The following is a 26,021-nucleotide window of genomic DNA, read 5'->3' on the forward strand; positions in this document are numbered from 1 at the left end:
AGGGGCGAGAGAGGAGGGGGAGAGAGGAGGGGCGAGACTAGGGGTGAGAGAGTGGGGAGAGAGAGGGGGGGGAAAGAGGGGTGGAGGGAGAGGAGGAATAGAGGATAGGTGACACTCGGGGTGAGAGAGCAGGGAGAGAGAGAGAGGGGGGGGAAAGAGAGGGGGCGAGAGAGGGGGTGAGAGAGAGGAGGCGTCACAATTCAAGAGTGAGAGAGGAGGGGCAAGAGAGGGGGGTGAGAGTGGGAGCGAGAGGGGCAAAAGAGGAGGGGCGAGACTAGGGGGAGCGAGGGGGGGCGAGAGAGAAGGGGCGTCACAATTCTTCTTCATTTGATATGACGTCACAATTGACGCTGGAGACCTGAATATGTTTCCCAGGTGTTTCCCAAGTTATGGCCATTTGTGATACGGTTGGTCCGATCTAATTGAAACAATGCCCCAATCCAGTCACCGTTTACGCCCCTACGGGCCCGTACTAGTGAGTATGAATACCGCGAGGTACGCAATTTATTCGATGAAGAAGGGCAAGCCCCAAATTAAAGCACTGCCTCCGACGGATGAAAAACTCCGGTATCATACGCTGAGGGCTCATCTGCAGGTGATGCTCTGGAAGGAAGCAGACAAGCAAAGTGCCCCTCCCCTTCAGATCATCAGCTTTGGCTGTGAAATCGTGAATGGTGTGCCGTATCCTGTCACCGCCACAGGACCTGCTGCACCTCCTGAGTTGATGGATGTTGTTCGTCGCCAGTGCAGAGCTGAGGAGAAGGCATGCGCGCAGGACAATGGCAGCTGCTTCAAAGCTCATCTTCCAAGCTGCAGTTACTGCCACTGCTCTGCTTCCGCTGAGTGTCGCAACCCTCGAACCAAGTCCAAGAGAGGAGACCAAGAGCACTCACGTGGGGAAGAAGAGGAGGAATTAAACCCGATTGATGACATGATGTGCATCTAATGTTGTGGTCAGTCCATCGCTGGTTTCTCAAGTAGCTTTTCTATTGCTGGCTGTGCACGTCCACTCGTCGTTTATCGCAGTGCACCATTTGTAGGAAATGAACAATTGCAGCGTCGATTCATTGCAACGGCATTTTTTTTTTTATCATTCCAACCAGGAATAAAATCTATGGCAGTGAAACGCGCATTCGATTTCTCGAACAACTGGACACCACAATCATCCTTCTAGCATGTTCCAATCATAAGTTATTCCTGCTTTCCGTCTTCACCATCATGGCATGGTAGCCATATTGGATTTCTGTTGCTAGGCAACGTCAAAACTTCGTTTGAACATGAGACATGAAGCTGCCACACTCAAAACCCACCACCTGCACTGACCTTAGTCGAATGTCATGCTTGGCCAGCCGGTTCGTGAAAGACTTGGCGTAACAACTACCTCCCCCCCCAACCCCACACGAAGACGGGAGTAGTCGTGGCCGTGGCCGTTAGAGAAGAAGTGAGAACCATCAGTGGAATCCAGATGGTGTCGGTATTTCGTTGATTGTATCTACCGAGGTCCAAGGACATACATTATTAACAAGGAGCTTCAACGAGCGACTCGGCCACCGTTCATTGATCTCTGGCCAAGCGACGTCGATCACCACCTTTTTAAGGGATTACATCTGTCGATCACCACCTTTTTAAGGGATTACATCCGTCGATCACCACCTTTTTAAGGGATTACATCCGTCGATCACCACCTTTTTAAGGGATTACATCCGTCGATCACCACCTTTTTAAGGGATTACATCCGTCGATCACCACCTTTTTAAGGGATTAAATCCGCTCCATCTTTGTTTATTTTGATAACGTGCCAGAAGAGCTCCGCGCGGCAGAATGTGCTAAATCCGGTCGAGGGATACCCCTCCCAGTGACGTAGGGGCGGTTTGGAAACGCCCTCCTGTTCCTCGTTGCCATGGGAATGGTCCAAGCTTATGGACCGCACCCACAAGGTCGTGACGATGGGTCGTGACGAGTGGGCACGGCAAGTCGAGACGGTTAAATTTACACGTGTGTGAATGTTCTGCGGGACTGGCAGGGTGGTTGAGAAGAGGTAGAGCTAGAGGTAGCTGTGTACTCACCTGTGACCTCTGAACTGTCCAGCCTGCGCTCAAATCTCCTCCGAGCTTGAAAATAACAAGAGTTCCCTTCCAAAAAACCTTCCATGGTAGGAGGACGCCATTGCGCTATTATTACCAACCTATAGTTGTATGTGCGTGCTCTTATCCTTTTAAATACTGAGCGTCAAACAACGAAGCGGCACAGACCATTGTTCAAGTGTTTGGGATGTTTGACTTGTTCGAGGTTCGAAGCATCGGTTGGTTGTCGTTAAAGATCCCAAAGGGCAGGTGAGTTATCACCGGAACCCTGAAAAACAAACCACCTACAAATACCTGCGCATACTGCGGTTAGCAAGTGGTCAGGTGTTCTTGGATATCCCTTGACAGTAGGTTACCTGCTTGCTATCTCAGAGTGTAGTTGTCTTGACGGCAGGTTACCTGCTTGCTATCTCAGAGTGAGGTTGTTGTCTTGGCAGCAGGTTACCTGCTTGCTATCTCAGAGTGTAGTTGTTGTCTTGGCAGCAGGTTACCTGCTTGCTATCTCAGAGTGTGGTTGTTGTCTTGGCAGCAGGTTACCTGCTTGCTATCTCAGAGTGTGGTTGTTGTCTTGGCAGCAGGTTACCTGCTTGCTATCTCAGAGTGTAGTTGTTGTCTTGGCAGCAGGTTACCTGCTTGCTATCTCAGAGTGTGGTTGTTGTCTTGGCAGCAGGTTACCTGCTTATCTCAGAGTGTGGTTGTTGTCTTGGCAGCAGGTTACCTGCTTGCTATCTCAGAGTGTGGTTGTTGTCTTGGCAGCAGGTTACCTGCTTGCTATCTCAGAGTGTGGTTGTTGTCTTGGCAGCAGGTTACCTGCTTGCTATCTCAGAGTGTGGTTGTTGTCTTGGCAGCAGGTTACCTGCTTGTTATCTCAGAGTGTGGTTGTTGTCTTGGCAGCAGGTTACCTGCTTGTTATCTCAGAGTGTGGTTGTTGTCTTGGCAGCAGGTTACCTGCTTGTTATCTCAGAGTGTAGTTGTTGTCTTGACAGCAGGTTACCTGCTTGCTATCTCAGAGTGTGGTTGTTGTCTTGGCAGCAGGTTACCTGCTTGCTATCTCAGAGTGTAGTTGTTGTCTTGACAGCAGGTTACCTGCTTGCTATCTCAGAGTGTGGTTGTTGTCTTGACAGCAGGTTACCTGCTTGCTATCTCAGAGTGTGGTTGTTGGCAGCAGTTGCAAAAGTGCAAACGAATCCGCGTTCACAGGTTCAGCGACCAAGGGCAGCAATGACTCATTTCCTTGTAATCCACGTGAAGTCACTAAGTTCAGTACACTGTACATGTCTCAATGTCTTTGTCCTGTGCACGTGATCCAGTTAATAAAGAACCCCAATTATTCCCACATCCTTGTGCGGTCTGTCCCTGGAAGGTTTTTGACCCAGGTGTTTTGACGAACCGGCTGGCCAGGATTGACGTTCGACTGAAGACGATTTGGGAAGGAATTTTGAATGTATTAAGGGTGTATATGAATTACACCATTTTATATATATATTTATATATATATATATATATATATATATATATATATATATATATATATATATATATATATATATATATATATATATATATATATATATATATATATATATATATATATATGGTAGTTTGTGTGTGCTCTCTCTGCAACCTGTTCACCTTCCTCCTTCTCATTGAGTGGATGTCTGGCTGCATTTGGATTTGAGCTGTGGGTTATGGGGGTACTGGGGTTCATGTCGTGCAAGTTAGGTGCGTGGTCGAAAATTTGGTGTTTGAGTCGGTGTTGGGACTTTGGAGGGTGTGCATACAGGCTGCGACACAGGCATGGTGGGCGTAATGTCCTGCTGCATTGACATTTGCTTGTTCTTCCTTGTTCAGGCGTTTTTCACTCAATCGTCCCATTATATTAAACTAGTGTGTGCCCGTACGTCCAAAAAAAAAAAAAGTCATATCAAATGTCATATAGCAGCATCGCGTCCTGTCATTGGTTTGGTAAATAAATGCCCATAACTTGGGAAACACTTGGGAAACAGCTGAAATGGATGAAGAAGAACGATATCAAACCTTGAAAAGGCACATACTCAGGTCCCCAGCGTCAATTGTGACGTCATATCAAACGAAGAAGAAGATTTTTGACGTCAATTGTGATGTCATATCAAACGAAGAAGAAGATTTGTGACGTCAATTGTGACGTCAAAGCACTGTGTCTTGTCATTGGTTTGGTAAATAAATGGCCATAACTTGGGAAACACTTGTCTGATTAATATAAAACCTTAAAGGCACATCCTCAGGTCGCCAGCAATATACCTGGCAAGTTTCAATTAGATTGGATCAGGGGTTGTTGAGAAACAGCGGTCACACACACACACACACACACACACACACACACACACACACACACACACACACACACACACACACACACACACACACACACACACACACACACACACACACACACACACACACACAACGACACAGACACACACACACACACACACACACACACACACACACACACACACACACACACACCGACACACACACACACACCGACACACACACACACACACACACACACACACACACCGACACACACACACACACCGCCACACACACACACACACCGACACACACACATACACACACCGACACACACACACACACACACACACACACACACACACACACCGACACACACTCACACACACCGACACTGACACACACACACACACACACACACACACATTGCTGGAATTATAGATAGATAATAGCGGATGTTCTTCTTCTTGTAGTGAAACTTTCATCGCTTTCTTCCCGGGTCCGCCGCGCTTTCCTCGAGAGCACGTGCCACCGAGAGAGCACGTGAGCGCGTTCGACTTCCCCGCAGGGCGCGAGGAAACAGAGGAAGCATGGAGGAGCATCCCGTCCATGTGGTGGTGGAGCCTTGGAGGGGGACGAGTTATTAACGAATAAACGAGGAGACCAACAAAGTTCGGACGCCGCACTCACGGCGGAAAGAATCCTTATAACAATTGATACGAGACGGGGAGAGGAAAGCATCAAATCACAGTCGAAGAAAAAAAAAACCGAGGGAGTGACAGACGGTCGACGTCGGATGACGTAACACCGTGACAACGGTGCTGTTGTTTACACGCGTTTCCATAACGACGCGGAATGTTTTGACAAACACCGCGCGCTGGCAAGGGCGGGGAAAGGAGAAAAAAGAAAAGAGGAAAAATCTCGTGCGACGATCAACCAATCAGATGGAGGTTCGTCCCTCATCGGAAATGACGTGGACCAATGAAATCACGCGCCCGTTCCCGGCTTCTGTGCGATATAAACGAACAAGCGGAAGGGAATCCCCGAGGCGTTTCGCGCGGATGTTCAACAGGCGTTTCGTGTCTCCGTCTCACTGTGTGACGTCCGTGCGAAGGTGTGAGGCGTTGACATATTATATCCATAGATGCCGACGCGTAGGCAAGATTTCTTGATTGTACAAAAGTGAAGAGCCGCACAACGAACAAGACGTTTATGAGATTGCCAAAGGAGGGAAACGTTTCGGAGGATCCCATCTGTTCGGGTGCATCCTGGTGATGAAGTCCTGAAATGGCGACGGTGGATCGGCGTGCTGTAACCTTGTTCTCATTCGGTGGTGACGGTACTCTCGCCATGTCCGAGGGTTATTTGGAAGATGTCATCATGGTGAGAATAAGGAAGGGATCCCTGCAGCATGCACACGTTTTGTTCTCTTTCTCTCTTTCTCTCTTTCTCTCTTTCTTTCTCTCTTTCTCTCTTTTTTTTCTCTCTCTCTCTCTCTCTCTCTCTCTCTCTCTCTCTCTCTCTCTCTCTCTCTCTCTCTCTCTCTCTCTCTCTCTCTCTCTCTCTCTCTCTCTCTCTCTCTCTCTCTCTCTCTCTCCTCTTTTTCTCTCTCTCTCCACTGGAAACTTTCCTCGAACTTTAGCCAAATCGGTTTTTATCAGGTACCCACTTGCTTGCATCTTGATATGGGCTCAGAAGGAATTACGCGTGAGACGATTGAGATAGTTTTTAACTTTGAAAAAAAAACCCCACCTTGTCACAGTTTCCCTTACCTTTTACCAACAAACTTTTGCGAAAGCCTTTTGGTCATTTTGCTGCAGTTACTGTACATAACAAGTAATAAAAACAATTTAAACTAGAACTGCCACTTTATAACTGCTGGCAGTGATGACCGGGTACCCAAACGTGTCCGCCTTTGACACAACTGACACAACATGAGACTTAAATCATCGTCGCAAAGTTTCGCATTCATCGGAAAAGCGGTGCCAGAGAAAACATGATTTAATGGTGATACAAACACAGGCCTGCTTCGCGACAGCGCAGAAGAGGCGAGTTACGAACCGGGCAGCACAAAGCGTTCAATTTCGTTATTACTGGCGAACAGATTAAAATGATTAAATAATTCTGGCTGCCAAACCACGTGACCAATCAGGTTGAAATTTTAAACTTTTGTTTCGCATGTCGGCTAAATTTCAAATGTGAAGTTTCGTATATACAGAAGCAGCGGTTCCAGAGTAAACATTAATTAATATTTATCCTTCAATTCAAGATGGCGGCCAAACCATGTGACTTGTGACGTCATAATTTTCACCACATGTGCAAACAGGATCGGAGATGATAAGTGCAAATTTTCGCTTCGCCAGGTTAAGCAGTTCCAGAGAAAACATTATTTAATATTTTTCTTAAAACCAACATGGCTGCCAAACCCTGGGCCCGATCCCGTTGAAATTTCAAACCCTCATTCCGCATGAGCGTTCCACCATAAACTTGATGTTTCACATTTATGGATGCAGTAGTTCCAGAGTAAACATTAATTAATATTTTTCCTTCAATCCAATATGGCTGCCAAACGTTGTGTCATACCTCAAAAGGGGGTGAGAACTTTTTATTCGTCATGGAGAGGCGGTCATAGTGGTCGAGTTTCGCCTGGATCTGTTCAGCCGTTTCAGAGAAAAAGAAGTTTGAAGATATTGTTTTTCAATCCAAGATGGCTGTCGAACCATGTGACCTATGACATCACAAATTTATATTCTGCTTCCAACTGGGTATTGGAACACGTTTGTGAAGTTTCGTGTTAATCGGTAAAGGTGCGTTTTTCTATCCAAGATGGCCGCCAAACCATGTGACGTGTGACGTCATAATTTTTACCATGCTTGCATACTGCCCTCTCGATGATAATTACAAATTTTCGATTCGTTTGGTTAAGCGGTTCTAGAGAAAACATTATTTAATATTTTTCTTAAATCCAAGATGGCGGCCAAACCATGTGACTTATCAATTCTAAATTAACAAACTTATATCGCCTTCCTGTCCCGAATACAGTTCTGAAATCTCCCCTTCATTGGGCCAGGGCTTCTGGAGAAGAAGATGTTTGGAGGTTTTAGGGTTTTTTCAAGATGGCCGCCAAACCATGTGACCGATTAAGAACAAATTAACAAACTTGAGAAAGGACCTCATGGGGAATATATGTGTGAAGTTTCGTCTTAATCTATCTTGCCCTTCTGGAGAAGAAGATTTTTAAAATTTATTCATTTTCAATCCAAGATGGCTGCCGAACCTTGTGACCTATGATGTCATAAATTTAAATTCTGCTTTCCATCGTCGACCCGAACAAGTGTGTGAAGTTTCGTGAAAATCGGATAAGGTCTATTTTTCTATCCAAGATGGCCGCCAAACCATGTGACTTCTGAGGTAAAATTTTTTTTACCATGTATGCAGACTTGAGGGAGGAAGGCACTTGCAAATTTTCCCTTCGATGGCTTATGAAATACCAGAGAAAACATTATTTAATATTTTTCTTAAATCCAACATGGCGGCCAAACCATGTGACCTATCACTTTGAAATTAACAAACTTGCATCGCATACATGTCCCGAATATAGTTGTGAAATCTCGCCTTCATGGGACCAGCGCTTCTGGAGAAGAAGATGTTTGGAGGTTTTAGGGTTTTTTCAAGATGGCCGCCAAACCATGTGACGTATCAACAACAAATTAACAAACTTGAAAGAGGACATCAGCGGGAATGTACTTGTAAAGTTTCGCCTTAATCTGTCCAGCCCTTCTGGAGAAGAAGATTTTTTTAAAAAAACACTAAAAAACAAGATGGCGGCCGAATTACGTCATCGATGACGTCAAGAAAAACATTTTCGTCAGTGATTTTAGGCGTAGATGATGCTCAGAATTTTTCAGATTTTTCCTATATGGCGTTCTACTTGACGAATTTTCACCGGTATATCGCTTCACCTATGACGTCATGAAAAATCACACGTGTTCCCCATAGGGAGCTTAGTAAAATGTATCAAGAGAAAATTTTTTCCATTGCAGGGTTTCTGAGATACAGAGGTCCAAAGTTTATCGTTTTTTTCAAGATGGCACCCGCACCACATGACCAATGACGTCATAATTATAACGTGATTGTGCTATCAAAAAAGATACATACTGTGGTGAAAATTTTGTGTCGATCGGACTTAGTATCCCAGAGAAGATGATTTTTAAAGCGAAAAAGGGTGCAAAATGCCGGCGGAAAAAGAAAAAGAATAAATAAACAGAAGAAAAACAATAGGGTACCCTGTACTCACAGGGTACCCTAATAAACTACAGGGGCACTAGGTAGAGTGCATACCTCCGCCACGCAATGCCTGATCCACGAGAACATATCGGGGTCCAATGCATTTTTCATATATCATGCTATACAGGACTAGATCGTTTTTGGCCCAATCTCTCAATGGTGAATAATCACTTGAATAATTAAATAATTCTCGTATCCAGATCCGGATTCGGATCTTCACCCAAATCGAATCGATTCGTCCTCGACACCACCAAGTTTCATCCGAATCCGTCCACAACTTTTTCAGAAACCGTGCGATAAACAGGGTATCCCAAACGTTTGGATCCATTGGCAAAAATTTATTTAAAAGTTTTATAACAGTAAATGCTCAAATTGACGGCCTTGGACTTCGCGACACTTGTTTACACGCTGAATAGAAGAACGTTGAACATTTCTGAACCAAAAACGTTGAAACACTTTAACAGTGACATGTGTTTTTGGATGCTTATCAGGATGCTTTCTGTTGAATTCGGCAGCAACTCCTCTATGTGAAGAATCCTGTCTTGCGTACATGAGAATGACATCATTTCAATCTTCAATTGTGAGTTTCGAAGCCATCTTGGATCTGAAAGAAAAGAAAAATATCAAATTGTATATTAGGAAAAATGCCGACGGATCCAGACTTTTGGGATACCCTGTATATTAGTTCACCCGAATCTCAATGGTGAAGAATCACTTAAAATTATGACAATCTGATCTTCACCAGAGTTGAATGAATTCTTCCTTGTCACACACCCAACCTGTCGTCCAAGTTTCACCCAAATCCGGCCATAACTTTTTGAGATATCTTGCACACAAACAAACAAACAAACAAACAAACAAACAAGAAGACATCGTGCAGAGCCCGATACTTGCAAAATAGATGAAACGCATTTGACCTCAAAAACGAATTGGTGGTTGAATTCAATGACCAAATATGCAAATCCTCTTCAAATTCCAGGTCAATCAGATGAAAATTGACAATTTTAGAAATGCGGGCATGTTAACATCTTGGCCTATGTTGACCTCAAAAATATTTGGTGGTTGAATTGAGTGATCTGACATGCAAATCCTCTTCAAATTTCTAGTCAATCGGATGAAAATTGACATTTGTTGACCGAGCGTTCGAATTTTGATTTATTTATTTGACAACTAAATACCACCTCATCGCTTCTCTGACGGGAATACTGAGGTGGGGGTTGGGGGGAGGAAGAGGGGTGAGAGAGGCCGGACAAAGGCCGCCCGGACGCTTCCGGGGACAAACACGGCCCGACATAACCACCGTCCAGACATGTGGTGGGGAAGAGAGGATGGAAGGAGAGTAAGGGGTGGGGGAAGAGAAGGCAGTGAGAGGTGAGAGGAAGGGAAGGCAGACATGCGGTGGAGCATTAATTACAATTCATACTGTGTCATCAAAATGCTGGTGTATAGAATAACGGTGAAGATGGAAACAAAATAATGTCTGAAATCCATTTTCTACTAGTTACACTAAAAATACCACCCAGACATGTCCAGAGATAAACTCAATCCGGGGACAAAGTCCAAACTGGTCCAACACGTGGAACATGTCTTTCAATCCACACAAATCTCACACTCTCACTATGTCTCTTCGAAAGGACCGTTTACAAAACCCCCCCATCCACTTTCTCAACAATCCTCTGGAAGAAGTCTTTTCTTTCAAGCTTCTGGGTCTCACTATCTGCCATGACCTTTCCTGGGAAAGTCACATTTCCAACCTTGCCTCAAAAGCCAGTCGCCGACTGGGAATCCTCCGTCGTGCAAAGTCCTTCCTCGGCCCTCTTGAGCTCCTGACTACTTACAAAGCTTTTGTCCGTAGCCTGATGGAGTACTGCTCTCCCCTCTGGGCTGGTGCTCCTGCCTCCCACCTTTCTCGACTTCACGCTGTCGAAACCAGGGCTTTTAAGATCATTGGCATCTCCCGCAATGAAGCTGAGTCTTTGGGCCTCTCACTCAATCACCGCAGGTTGGTCGGTGGTCTTTCTGTCTTCTACCGACTCCTCTCCAGCCTTGCCCCCCTGCTCTCTCTGCGATTTGTCCCAACCACATTTCCACAGGGCGCTCAAGGTCCGCCAACAACCCCCTTCTGGTAAAACTACCAAAATCACGAATCACTGCTCATCTTCACTCTTTCATTCCTCTTTTTTCCCGCCTTTGGAATAAACTTCCTCACTCTATTCTTTCCCATTCTTCCCTCCAGGCTTTCAAAACAGCTGTTCACCACCACCTCTTATCTTCCCCCATCCAAATCCTCGATCTTTTCTACCCCCGATAATCCACCCAAGCCCACTTCCTTCAATTCTCCTGCTTTCCTTCCTGAAAGTCCCTGTAATGTCCATCTTCTCCTCGCCATGTTCCCCGTCCCATCCCCATCCCTCTCCCTTCCACAGTTCACCTGTGTCTGTTCCCCAATGTTTTGTCCCTTCCACTCCCACCCCTCTTGTCTCATGCCTCCTTGCTGTGAGTTGTGTGTTAGCTCTCATACGAGCCTCGACCAAGGTATACAAAAAATAAAAAATAAAAAAAAATAAAAAAAGGCCGCCCGGACGCGTCCGGGGACAAACACGGCCCGACATAACCACCGTCCAGACATGTGTGGAGGTAACCACCATCCAGACATAACCACCATCCAGACATAACCACCATCTGGAAACATCCACAGAGAGAGAGAGTGAGAGAAGGGGAGAGTAAGAGAGGTGTGGGAGGAGGGTGCTGCACTGTATTGGGAGGGGGTGGAGCAAGGTTTGGACAAAGAGAGAGAGAGAGAGAGGGGGTTGGGGGTAGAGGAGTTAGCAGAGAGAATGTTATGCTTCACACACACACACACACACACACACACACACACACACACACACACACACACACACACACACACACACACACACACACACACACGCACACACACACACACACACACGCACACACATGCGCGCGCGCGCACACACACACACACACACACACACACACACACACACACACACACACACACACACACACACACACTTAGTGTCTTTTCTGGGGAAAATAATTATTCAAAGAAAGATGTGCTGATGGTTTCATGTGATCATTTCTTGTGACCATCCCTTCCTTGTTTACATATTTTTTTGGAGGAACATCCCGACATCCTTTTACATTTACAAACACGAGCAGAGGTGCCCGGCATTGCTCCCCTTCGCCTTCCCCTCCCTCTTTCCATCCCTTCCCCTCTCTCCTCCTATTCCTTCCCCTCCCTCCTCATATTCCTTCCCCTCCCTCCTCCCACCCCACCCTTCTCCCACCAACACTGCTTCCCCTCCCTCAAAACTGCCCCCCCCCTTCCCCTGCCTCTGCTGATTAGTGGAGGTTGGCTTTGGAGCGTCCCACTCTCTGGGGACGTGTGCAGTGCAAAAATGCAAATTATCTCCACAGCTGATTTGTAATATCCTCTGCCACCACCACCACCACTGGGTGGCGCTACACAATACACATTCACGTCGAGAATACAACCTTCTCTCCTGTACCTGCATGACTACAGGTGAAACCAAGTACCCCATGTTCACCCATGTTCTCGCTTATTCTGACTATATTACTATTAAGTGATGGATGACTACTACTACGACATTAATGGTCCAAATTATTCCCACCTTGTAGGATCGCCCGAGGAAACTTTTTTGGCACAAGTCTTTCAGGAACTGGCTGGCCAAGCCTGACATTCGACGGAAGGTGGCAGGAATTTTTAATTTGTTCGTGGTGCTGGTGATAACTTGCGTACTCTTTGTGAAGGATAATGTGGGGTCTTTAACAGCCCCAACTAATGTCAGCAGACGGGACGCCCAGTTTTGCGTCCATCCAAGGGACGGTCCACACATTGATGAATCTCCTTGCTTGTATGTAAAACACCGTGATGACAGTTTATAGCTTGGTCGGGATTCAAACCGAAGCCATACAGCTTGGAGGAGTGTGCACACCTTTAAGGTATTCTGTCAGCCCCCAAAACCTTTCGCTTGTTCTGACCATTGTTGTGAAGTCGAGCATTTTCTTCCCAACATGCAATGCAGATTTTACATTTCATTGTTTGTTGGAACTTGGTTGGGCTTCAATGAATACAAAAGGCTATCAAGAGATCTGTTTTGAGCCTTTGATCACTGAAAGAAAGAAAGAACAAACTAACTGGCTCTATGTCGGTACGTCTCAGCCTCACGGATCATCCATTCCATTGCTACTAATGCTCGTAATGGTAAAACAGCTCATAGTTTGGCAACCAAGTCTACACAACTGATGCAAATGGAAATTTAACCCCTCGCCTGCAACAACATGCAACCCAACCCACCTCCTAATACTTCCTTCCTCTTTCCCTATCCCTCTCCCAACCTCTTCACCCTTTTACTTTCCACCCCCCCAGCCCCCACCCTCCTCCACTCTCCCATACATTCCTTCCTTTCCTCATATCTGTCATTTTGGCTTGAAGAAAAAGTGCTTGAAACCTTTTTTGAAATATTGATCTGAAGATCTTGGAGAATATCGGACATATTTAGAATGACCAAAGGAGATAATGGAAGAATCAACATACTATTTGAAAGATGAACCTGGGATCTCAGCATCATGGGGAGTATGTTCAGACGTGCCTGTGAATCAGGACAAAATGAATCAAACTTCGAACGAATATAAAAGTTGCAAAACAAGTCAGCACTAGAAAGCATCCCAGAATGCAAAATTCCCATCTGCGTCTGCTTTGTGCAGGAACTAAACTTGACAAAAACAACAGCTAAAAAAATACATGTTTGTAAAATTTATTAATTAGTGTTCTTCATATTCTTACAATAAAGATTTGGTGAAAATTTGATGGCAAAAGCTCATATGGTAAAAAGTTATGGCCTGGACAGACACACTGAAGCTCAATGGTAATTAAATAAATAAATATACAGAAATGATTTTAAAAAGCCGACCATGTCATGCTGCGCAGCGGCGGATGGGCTCATAAGTGCTATTTGTACTTACTGTGACTTTGACCTTTGACATTTTGACCGAATTATTAAATTTTTCTTCTCCATGTTCCCATAATAAAGGATTGTTGAAAATTTGGTCAAAAATATGGTAAAAAGTACAACGTCGGTGGGCAAGAAAGGTGAAATTTTGCCTATTTATTTAACTTGAGGTCACACTTCTGGGGGGGGGGGGGTGGGAGAAATCACAAAACTCCATCAATGTCCAAACAAAAATAATACACAATAGCACAATGTTTTAGTCAACTAATGGGCCCGTTTGTCCATTGGACCATTTTTTTTCATCGGTCCTCACGGCCTTGTAGCATATCAGTCTACCAGTGTGACCACTCCTCATTTTCAAGAATGCCAAGGTGAGCCAATGAAAAAACAAAAATTCACAAGGTTTCGGAAAAGCGATGATAATAGATCACCTATACGCCAAGAAAACCCATAGAAAACCAAGACGCCAAGGTGAACAACGAATAGCCAAAATCTTGTGAAAAAATCCAAGGAGTGGTCACACTGCTGTCTACCGTACTGCTTGAGCCTTGTACCAAGACCAGATGAGCTTGGGCCAGGGCGGAGATTATTCATTTGTTATTATTATTACCAAATGATACGACGATTATTATTGTTATTAATATTACTAGTGCGTGGCTGTACGTGCGTGGCCGTACGTTCAAACCAAAAATAAAAATAAAAACTTTCAAACCGAAAGCCAGAAACAACCACACAGGCCATTTCTTCGCTCTCGTAAACAACGACTGGATTGGGCCATTGTGTTTATCTATAAATGCACATAAGAAATTGAGAAATTATTAGAATACACGAAGTCATCACTATCCGGAAGTCCATACGTTGTAACCCGTAATGGGGAACGCAGCTGAGGTTCTCTTCCCTATCGGCCATGCCTACGCAGCAACGTGTCTTGTCATTGGTTCGTAAATAAATGGCCATAACTTGGGAAGCACTTGTCCCATTAATATGAAACCTTGAAAAGGCACATACTCAGGTCCCCAGCAATATAGCTGGCAAGTTTCAATTAGATCGGACCAGTGGTTGTCGAGAAACAGCGGTCACACACACACACACACACACACACACACACACACACACACACACACACACACACACACACACACACACACACACACACACACACACACACACACACACACACACACACACACACACACACACACACACACACACACACACCTCATCCATTGAAGTAGATGCATATTTATCCTGTTTAACGAATGATCAACATTACTAGAAGACCATGATACATTTCTCCAGGAAAGTTGAATGCAAACACAACGCCCTACTTTACAAAATTGGAAAAAAATACAGATGAGATTGCCAAAAATAGCTGGAATGGCACTCAATGGAGCGCATAGTCTCGGCTCGCTTGCTCATTCTGAACGAAAATACCATCTATTGAACGTGCTACTATTATTATAGCCCACTGCTATTGGGCCCATATACCCATATCATTCCATGCACCTTATTATGTCACAGACATTGCCATTATCCATTGCTTTATTGATTAAATATTAGGATATTTAAGGACCAGTTTTGTGTGTATTAAAGCTAAATTGCATCAATGTAGGTGAATATTAAATTATTTTTTTCTCATGGCTAAACGATCATACTGTTACGGTTGTGGACATTCGCAAACCACCATTCAGGTCCCATAGGTGAGATATCTCTGTAAGTACATGTGTAGTTAGCCCCAAACCCGTTGTTTAGAGGGAATAAATGTGATTCATTCGGGCTGCGATGCTTTGAGATAGCCGTTTTTCTGTTCTATCTTTATTTTGAACCAACCGCCATCACACAACAACCACCAACCACAACGCTGCTTCACAACAATAACAACGCCAACAGCCACGACCTTTACCTTCACAACTCGCTCCCACATCATCGCATCATGCCATTTCCAAACGCACCATGACCATCAAACCACCACCATAAACCCTCCACCACCCTCACCTCCCTCCTTCTACCGCCATTCCCGCACCACCCGTGAGCACCGAGCGTCGGGCTGTCCTGGGCTCGTACAAGATACGCGCCGAGCTGCGAGTGCAAATGCGGCCTTTCCGAGGAGAATTCGGATCAGGAATGCTACACGCCCACTTCTGATCCGTCCAATCAGCAAGTACGGGGCGGCTTGGCCCCGCCTCCAGGCGCGTCTGTGTGGAATCGAGATATGCAAATTCTAGGATCAGGGGAGATTCACACCCCTTTTCCTCCGTCCAATGGGTGAGCGTGGCTCCGCCCCCGAGCTCATCCTGATCCGGAAATTTGCATATGGGTTCTCGTGCCGGCCTATAAAACGCCGAGCAGAAAAGCGAAGAGTTTTGGGGCAGAGAGAAAGAAGAGTTGTTGCGCAAGAGTTGTTGTTGCGAGGCAGTCAAGTCGGGTTGGAGCGCGGAGTGGAGTCGGGAGGCGAGGGCGTCCAGGTGGTTTTCTGCAGTCGGCTGAGGAGAATTGGGGGAAGAGTCCGAGGAGCTCGGGTCCGAGGCAAGGAAGACGGCGGTCGGCGACGAGGTTGCGGTGGAATCGCTCGTCACAGGACCCAAGCAAGCCAGCTATACTCCTTCCCCAGAGCATCAACAATTCCCCCTTTCCCCCGCGCTGAGATAGTGCAAAAAGGGGGCCCCGTTCCCACCCCACTCCAAGCGGTGCCAACGAAACCCGCGAAGGAGCACGAAGTCGGGGCACCGCCGCGCTGCCACATTTGCGGCTCATCACGAAGACGCGGGTAGGACCCCCCCCCACCCCGGTCTCGCGGGCCTGGCCGCTCCTCCAGGTGCCGCGCACACATTGGCCTACGGGCCCATCTGCCCCCTTGCCTATGAGGGTGGCTTTCTTTTCCTTTGCTTTTGAGTAAATGTGTGTCGGCACTGTCTGTGAAGTAAAACTGTTTAAGTGTTGCCGTGTGCTCGCATAGTCGGTAGTATCTCTGCGTCATTGTTTCTTTTGTAGCATTTGATATATGTGCATTGTGTTTGGCTGTATATGTGTGCTCTCCGTGTGCCGCGGAATAAATGTGCATTATGTTGAACTGTTTTCCCGTTTCGCTTCGTCTTTTCTTTAATTGAATCTCCATCTTTCTTCACGTAACGGGTTCGTCGTGGGCTTAATACGCCCGATAATTAATCGAACCGTCGAGGCCGACGATAACACCGCTCGGTTATCCCGATAGTATGGAACGGATCGCTTAAGCGGCCCGTGTCCGGAGTCGACCTGCGGCGAGGTGCGATCGCCCAGTCTACCATCCGCGTGGGTACTTAGGTAGGTCAAGTTTGGCGAACAACCCTATCCCACGCGGGTGGCCGATTGGCACGATCGTGGTGAGGCTGAAAGGCCCACCCGTGACTAGCTCCCGGTGTTAGTCCGAGAGGGTCACGACAGAATTGTCCGTCCAGTGGGCGACGTGCCGCGATTTGAGTCACGTGGCCGTTCGCACGCCGGCGGGCGCGAATTCGCAACAATACGTATGAAATTTTGCATCGATCTGTCAACGGTTCTGGAGAACATTTTTTACATTTTTATTTTCAATCCAAGTAGTACGTGCCCGTAAAAAAAAAAATAAACATTCCAACCACGAGCAACAAACAACAACCACACAGGCCGTTTCCTCGCTCTCGCGTGCCCGTACGTGTGTGGCGCGGAAGTTCGCATATCACAGTTACGATGATTCGCAATTTAGGTTTTAATGGCCAATTATTCAATTAGCGCCAACGTATTTTGCCTTTTCGCAATGTCATCGCAAGGAAAAACAAAAAGAGAAGAGAAGAGAGAAAAAAAAATTACTTCCTGGTTCGGAGCAGACCAGCACTCTGATGTTACTGAAATTTATGCACTGTCTCATATGAAAACGATCATAACTTGGGGCATTGTGTTTATCTATAAATGCGCATAAGAAATCGAGAAATTATTAGAATACACGAAGTCATCACTCTCCGGAAGTCCGTACGTTGTAACCCGTAATGGGGAATGCAGCTGAGCTTCCCTTCCCCATCGGCCACGCCCACGCAACAACGTGTCTTGTCATTGGTTTGGAAAATAAATGGCCATAACTTGGGAAGCACTTGTCCGATTAATATTAAACCTTGAAAAGGCACATCCTCAGGGCCCCAGCAATATACCTGGCAAGTTTCAATTAGATCGAAACAGCGGTCACACACACACACACACATACACACACACATACACACACACACACACACACACACACACACACACACACACATACACACACACACACACACACACACACACACACACACACACACACACACACACACACTGCTGGAATTATAGATAGATATGCCCACCAGACGATATGACCGATTAAGTCACAAGTTTAATTGTTGCCGTGTGCTCACTTGCATGGTGTTGTAGATCAGATATATGATGTTTCAGATTTTTCAGCCAACAATTTTTCAATTCAACCAATTATGGTTGGAATACCCCTTCACCGATGACGTCATCAGTATCACCCGATATACTCCATGGGGAGTTGATTACATATTTGCAGTTTAATTTTTTTTCTTGGAGCGGTTTTGGAGATGAAGATGTTCATTTTTTTTCCCCTTTAATCCAATATGGCTGCAATGCCGTGTGATCTATGATGTCAGAATTATGAATAAAATATTCTTCATGGGGAGTCCCTCCTACATTTAAAGTTTTGCATCGATCGGACAAGTGGTTTCAGAGAAATTTTCAAGCAAAATATGTGGACGGACACACAACACACAACACACACACACACACACACACACACACACACACACACACACACACACACACACACACACACACACACACACACACACACACACACACACACACACACACACACACACACACGGGCAGCAGGGTGGTTATAATAAACCACCAATAACGATTCGCGATATAACTGGCAACTAGCATGTTTAATGACCTCGCATCATACGTCATGTAACGTATGTCTGCCTCATCTCCATTGGCTCGTTCAGTGGCTCATCACTATCTCGGCTGGGAGAAGGAGGGAGCTTGGAGTGCCTGCTTCACACATGGCCAGATCTGTACGGGGTGACCACAAGTGCGTTCAAATAAAACACAAATTTTGCATACATATAGATCATATATTTATGACTTTGCTTATTCAGGGCAATCCTCGCTAACTACAATCGTCTTGATGCTTTACTAAAGTACAAATAACCTAATCTTGATCAGGTGACCCAACCTGCATGTGTATCCATACACATCCTCCTTGGTCCTTTTGTTTGGTAATACGAAGCATTTTCAATTTGAAATTGCTGTCTAAACCATCAGTCAGACCACTCTGGTGTGGATGTTAAGATTACTGAGATATAGCAAGGACCGCTGAGGTTAAATACCTGAGCAGGGAGAGAGGGTGATCTTGCCCCACCTTTCCTTACGCAGGCATCCTGCACCACCTTGCCCTTCTCCTCTTCAATCACTCACTACTCCAATCAACCTATATTCAATAGGTTTGCATTACATGTCAGCTTCATCTTCCTCCACCAGCAGCTCTCTCTCCTTCCTTAACGCACATCCTGCTCACCTCCCTCTCTGTCTGTCCTTCCTTCTATCCTCCCATCTGTCTCTCCAGCATCTGAATTACTCAGATTTCCTCCTTCCTGACAACGATGCTGAACTCAACAGTGGGTCAGGAATGGACTTCGGTGGTACAGGCCACAGCGTTGCTCATCTGTCCTCCATGATCACTAGCCCATCCACTACAATATCAGGAGAACAGAGTTTCATGGCTGACCTCCTCAACTCGCACTTCGAACCATTACCCTTTGTCGAGTCTCCTGTCGGGACTCTGGGCCTATGTTCTCCCCGTGAGCCCGGTCACCAACATTGGGCAACAGCTGCACCTATACGAGGTAAGGCCATAAAATCGTTCATGATGAGGTATAGCCAGACTTTGACTTGTGATCTCGAGTCTGAGGCTGTCTCTAACCTGATCATTTGTTCCATTTCATTGATCATGTCTAAGCTTATTAAATTCATGATCAATCTTTTCCCATTTCCTTGATATTCTTCCTGAAGTTTCCTCATTAAACAATTTCCTGTCCTTGTTTATCAACTTGTATGTCTTTTAAGTGACACTCCCATTGTCCCTGTTTTTTGCCGTCCCGTCCAACACATTTGCTCCAGAATCACCATCTGATGGATACATCTGGGATGCTTTGGGAACACCAACTCCAGCTAGTCAGGAAAAGTCCGTTCCGTCTTGCCATGCCCAATCTGCTTCCCTTACCTCTGAGCCCAGCCGAGGTGGTTGCAGTAGCCAACAAGGCCATTGTTTCCAGAGTACAGGATTTGAGGGGTGGTTGAGTGCTCAGGCTGTTGGAGAAGCAACAGGTATGTGGTGTCGCTCTGGCTGATTTTTACAGACACTTACTTGGTGAGAATAGGGTTGTGAGTTCAGTAAGATGGAGTGGGAGTCGAGCCAGTACTCAAATGTATGATTCAGGAAATATAGAGACTACATCAGGTTTATTTTGAAGAAAACAATGACATAAATGTTGTGCGAGCGAATGTTTCCATATCTTGTATTTGCCTCCTTAGTCCTTACCCGATAAGTATGCATCACCGATTTCTTCGCTTTCTTTTCCACAGTGTCTGCGATCAGGGGAACACGGCGGAGGCGAGGCGTTAAGCGGGCAGGCCCATCAGGAGAGCAGAAGAAGATTCGGAATCTAACGGCACAGAAACCAAGACACCCTTGCACCTTCTTGAATTGTGCAAAGGTTTACTCCAAAAGTTCACACCTAAAAGCACACATCCGTTCTCATACAGGTATTTGCACATATTTAAAACCACAGGTATTGGATCTTGTGAAAACATTTAGTGTTATATTTTATGGAAAGACTTTCTTCAAATCAATTAACCCCCCACCCCCAAGGATAGAGGGAGGCTGATACCTGTTGTAGGGTTTGTTGATCCAATTAGTGCCCCGATTTTTAATGGTAGTACCTCAGAGTTTATTAGACCTCTCGGGGTACCAAACTCTCATTTAGGTTTTGTTTTGTTTTTCTGCCAATTTCTGAGCTGTATCTCGGAGCAGGCTGGAACTTTTGGAATTAAAGTTAGCATCAATGATGGGAATAAAAAGTGTGTGGGGTTGACGAAAAAAATTTGACCATTACCTAATGAAGGTCTCGACCTAATTATAAAGAATTTAACATTTTTCATGATAACTCGATGAAGGTTTGTCTGATTGGAACAAAATTTCCCTCTCTAGATAGGATAGAGCAAGGCACATTTACTCTTAATTTGTGTGATATCCCTCAAGGTTAATAGTGAAGGTCAAATGGTGGTCTGAATAACAATTTTGTCATCACTCAATTTTGCTAATGCGGAATCTCAAACACCGAAGGTCAAGGTCATATGGCGGTCTGAAAATAATATGGCCATCATTGGATCATGGGCTCGGGCAGATGGAGTGGGAGTTGATTCGAAGACTTACGCTTGGCGATTGTTTTGTGATTGCAGATATCTAGTTATGTTTATTGTTTCACATATCGTTTGAGCTTCTGTTATTTTATGGAGCTATGGTAACCCTAAACCTAAAAGGATGCCTATTTTACCTTTAGATGCATAAGTCGAAGTTAGTGACTTAAGTTTGGAAGGAAAGGGTTTTTTTTTTTGTCAGCATCACCTGACCTGGAGAAATCAGTCGATTTGCACATCCTAATCCAAGCTTTTGTCAAAACATCTTTGTTCTCCATCGAAGTGAGGAGGAATCTTTTTGGTATAAGCTCTGGTGTAAAGCTGACTGCAATCTCTCTGAGAATCTCATGCAAGATGGCATTGAAAAAAAAACAAGAAAAAAACTGAAGGAAAACTTACAATGAGTGTGACTGGCTTGGCGATTAGATTGAAAAGAAGTCAATATTTGATGTTTTTCTGCCTCTGCATCTTTACGCAGGTGAAAAGCCATATGGCTGTGACTGGACTGGCTGTAGTTGGCGGTTTGCCCGCTCAGATGAGCTCACTCGGCATTACCGCAAGCACACAGGACATCGTCCATTTCGTTGTCTATCATGCAGTCGATGCTTCACTCGATCAGATCACCTGGCATTGCATGCCAAGAGGCATTCTACTGACTAGCACAGAACTGGCGGCCAGAGAGGGATCGTTAGTGAGGATTAGGGAAGGCGTCATGCGTTGGAAAAAAGACTGGAGATGCCAGAAGAGCAAAGTGAATGGCTGTGAGATGTCGTTTTCCATATAAGTATGTTTGTCTATATTTTTAATTGCTTTCTTTTTTGTGATACTAGATTTTTATTAAATTATATATTTTATTAAATGGCTCCTCAGTAATGCCTCTTTAATTTGCTCAGAACAAAAAAATTTTTTTTATAATAAAGGTGGGATGGTGTACTTGGGATGGCAGGACATCTTGAAGGTATGCGCACCCGCCTTTGAGCTGTCCAACCTGGATTTAAAGATATACCCAGGTGTGAACTCTCATCCTGGTGTTTCATGTGCAGGGTGATCAATGTATGCGCCGTCCATTGGAAGGACGTTAAGCTGGAGGACCCGTCTTATGGCAATGGTTGTTGGGGGACATTAAAGATACAACACTGTCTTTTGCGAAGAGGAGGCGAGTTGTTGCCAGCACCCTGAACAAATTGGAAATTTCTGCTGGTCGAACATCAGGCCTGGCTAGCCAATTTGTGAAAGACTTGGATCAAAGATGTTTCCTGGCCTACCCCACAACAAGGTGTGAATAATTGAGGCTCTTAAAGTATGTAGTCGTAGTAGTGGTAGTCGTTGTTTTGTTAGAATGGCTTTGGGGGCTTGCATTCAGAACACAGGAAAGCTCAGGCAGACATAAGCTTTATCTTTAATGACCCTTGACGTCCTTGTCTGTGCACTACTAGTAGTAGTAGTAGTAGTTGTAAAAGATGTGCATTAATGTACAACTGCTTTGCCAATTTAATTGCGCCATTAATTTTTGCCATATTGAAGTACAGTAACAAATTTCATGTAAAGTTTATTTATACGTATAGTACTGAATTGGTTTTGGTTACGTGTACCAACATGAGGACAGCCCTATTTCAATAAGGGAGATGTGTATTTTTTCAAAAATTTGTATGAATGTGCTTTGTATATTGAATGCTATTTTTGTAAGTAAATCTTTTTAAAGTCATGTTTTATTGATCTCTCAGGTTGCTTTTCAGTGCTTCCAGGTTTGAACGGCATTTCCAATTGAGCTTTCAATTTAATGAAATGTGCAAGGGAAGTAGCGATAACCCCCTTTTGTATTTGGGATTATGTAAATATCCTCACATCTGTGTGTACTTTGTGGATGTACACACATGGGTGAGTTAATAACGGGTATAGAGTTGCAGCCACGAATCCCACAGATGTCATACACCTTCTCTACCATTTCCCGTTACACACACACTATATATATATATACAGGTGGTGGACAGAAAATGAAAACACCTGGGTAAATGAGGAGCACAAAGTCAATTTAAAGCAATGGCTTCCACATAGTTGTGGCCCATGTGTTAATGAAGCAAATTTCATGCCAGCATGCTTAGGGTCATGTATGAAAATGCAGCACAGGCCTATAATTATGGCTAGTATGGCTGCAAGAGGAGACCTCAGTGACTTGGAAAGAGGAGTGATTGGTGGGGTGCTTTTGGCAGGAGCTTCAGTGGCAAAGAGTTCAACTTACTGATGTTTCACAGGATCGCGAGCCAAACCGCCTCAACATAAGGTGATGTCGGCATGGAACGCCGAGGGAAAAACATCATCAACAAAGGGCAACAGTAGAAGGAAGCGCATCCTCCAGTATCGTGGTAGCTGTGCATTAAATTGAAGTGTAAGGCAAAGCAGGCAAGAAACTGCAGATGAATTGACTGTAAATTTCAATCTAGGGTGCAAGCAGCCAGTTTAATAAAAAAAATGGTCCACTGAGAACTCCACGGAGCAGGATACCATAGTCAGGTTACAGTGAATAAACCACTCATCACACCTGGCAATGCACGTTTACGAGTCTAGTGGTGCAAAGAGCACAGGCATTGAACGACCGAACAGTGGAGAAATGTGATATCGTCAGATGAATCATCCTTCACCAGGTTCTCGACAAATGGACAAGTGCACATGTGGCCCCAACCTAAAGAACTCGACAACCCTGAGTGATTGGTCCCAACATTGGAGGGTTCTTGTGGTTCTGCAACGCTGTGGAGCGCATTTTCATGGCATGGTTTCGTTGCAGTTATTCCCTTAGAAGGCAAGGACAATGCCATTCGCTACTTAATGGCACCGAATGATCATCTTCACTCCACGTTGTAGCATTTCTTTCCTGCCGGGAGGGGTGTCTTCCAGGATGTCAATGCCCCTATCAACAGAGCAAGTGTGGTCGCCCAATAATTTGATGAGCATGACACTTCTATCCATATGTCATGACCTTCTCAGTCACCAGATCTGAACCTAATCAAGCGTTTATGGGATAGTCTGGAACGATTCCTGAGACCGCATTTTCCAGCTGCATCAAATGGGTGTGAGTTGATTGACTTTCTTTTGGAAGAATGGTGCCGCAATCCTCCTGTAGAACTCCAGACGCTAGTGGACTCTATGCCATGGCGCATACAGGCTGTATTGGTTGCACGTTGTGGCCTCACATACTATCAAGTGATTTTGCATTGGTGTTTCCATTTTTTGTCCACTGCATGTACATTTTAAATTCATTTAAAAGGGTATGCCACTGCCCTGGGGCATTCGCCAGGTGTCGGGGGTGGGGTTCTGTCCAGTGAGTGTGCTGTGGCCAGTCTCAAGAAAAGTGGGCAGGTAAACATAGAGAGAGGAGGAAAGAAAGCATCGCCCTGCCAAATCGTGTATCGACCTCTTTCACCTTCATCGTGTTCTGGTCCTACTGTCATCTGGTTTGATGAGGAGGTGAGACACGAGCTGTTTATGGTCTGGAAGCATTGGTCTGGCTGCCCGAGAGCTCACCCAGAGACACCACCTCAACAGCCTGGGTGACGACATTTTCTGGTGGTCAGGATTTCTTTTATTTTCCTTTCTACCTTTGTTCTTATTCTCACCCCCACCCCCCCACCCCCTTTCAACCTCCTCCCTCACCGATGCTCTCTTCCCTCTATTCGTTTTGAGATCCGTGGCTATAGAGGGAGGTTATAAACATCATTGAACTTAATGTTTACTCCTGTGAATAAATTTGTAAGAATTTTTTACAGAATAATAAATTCCGTTTTCTTCAATCGTTGTCGCGTGTTGTATTTTGGAGAGGTTGTGGGCCTTGTGCACCTCTGCCACCTCTCATTCAGTCATGTTCTCACTGCCTTCACAGGGCTGACAAGATGGTCTAGACTCTCGATGTATGCGCACTCGCCTCTAAGCTGTCTAGCTTAGGTGGTCCAAAAAAACATATGGCCAACATTGGATCACGAGCCAAGGATAATTTGTGGGCAATCGCCAAGGTTAAGCCAACAAGGGAGGCTTACCCTTAATGATCACTTTGTGATCACAGATATCTCGTTTTCATTCAGGTAAAAGTACCCCAAAGTATTCCAATTGCACCAAATAATTTGTCGACATTTGAATAATTTCTGTTTACAATTTATATCACTTCTATCCACATCATTTTTATCTACATTCTAAATAATTTGCATTTACAATCTACATCAATTCTATTTATATTATTTCTGTCTATATCTAAATTTTTTTACATCAAAGTCTAAATATTGTTACGATTGTGGGGTAAGATGGAGGAATCTAATGGGGAATATAGCTTTGTGTGGAGTTGCTTGGTCTATGGATATGTTGGAGGCATTTCGATGTAACTAAGTAGGGAACCTGTGAGCTTAAGTGTTACGTGTCACCACACGAGGGGGTGGTGTCGTGTTAATTTGCTCGGGTTTAAGAATAAGCTTCCCCAGTATGAAATCACCCCTCTGTGATGTTTCCAGACGTCGTGTCCAGGGGGATTAACCCCTACCTGAACGGATGGCAAAGCTTCTCCTTTGATGGCCTACAGCCAATACTCGGAGATTAATGCACGTGTGGGAAGGGGGAGGGGGGCAATGGCGGAGGGGCGGAGGAGCGCAGCACAAGTGGGGGGGGGGTTACACTCAAACCCCACTACAAATACATACCTACAGATTCTTAAAAAAGGAATAAATTTCATGAAAAAAAACAAATATTTACAAAGGACAATAATTCAAAAGGGGAATGAGAATAATAGTGAAATAATGAATCCTAAAGTCGAGGCGCCTCCTTACACAGACTCAAATACAGACAAAGGGAACACAAAATAAAAAGATAAACCTCTCATTTCGAGTATTCTTGG

The 26,021-nt window shown here is 45.0% G+C and overlaps 1 protein-coding gene across 2 annotated transcripts; it reads left to right on the forward strand.

Moving 5' to 3' along the window:
- The first annotated feature begins 693 nt into the window (after positions 1–693).
- Positions 694–24,933, forward strand: LOC147025263 (uncharacterized). Of its 2 annotated transcripts, none has more exons than XM_085886061.1 (5): positions 694–953; positions 19,296–19,575; positions 19,850–20,056; positions 20,315–20,494; positions 21,627–24,933. In XM_085886061.1, exons 2-5 carry the CDS (start codon positions 19,359–19,361, stop codon positions 21,806–21,808), a joined length of 786 nt encoding a protein of 261 aa, XP_085742187.1. In that variant the 5' UTR covers positions 694–953; positions 19,296–19,358; the 3' UTR covers positions 21,809–24,933. The 2 variants fall into 2 exon arrangements, with proteins under 2 accessions (XP_085742187.1, XP_085742186.1); XM_085886060.1 differs by lacking the exon at positions 694–953 and adding an exon at positions 5,400–5,762.
- Positions 24,934–26,021: the final 1,088 nt, after the last annotated feature.

This window comes from Eptatretus burgeri, chromosome 6, assembly GCF_056783735.1.
Source record: "Eptatretus burgeri isolate ZD-2024b chromosome 6, Ebu_testis_v1, whole genome shotgun sequence".
Classification (NCBI taxonomy): domain Eukaryota; kingdom Metazoa; phylum Chordata; class Myxini; order Myxiniformes; family Myxinidae; genus Eptatretus; species Eptatretus burgeri.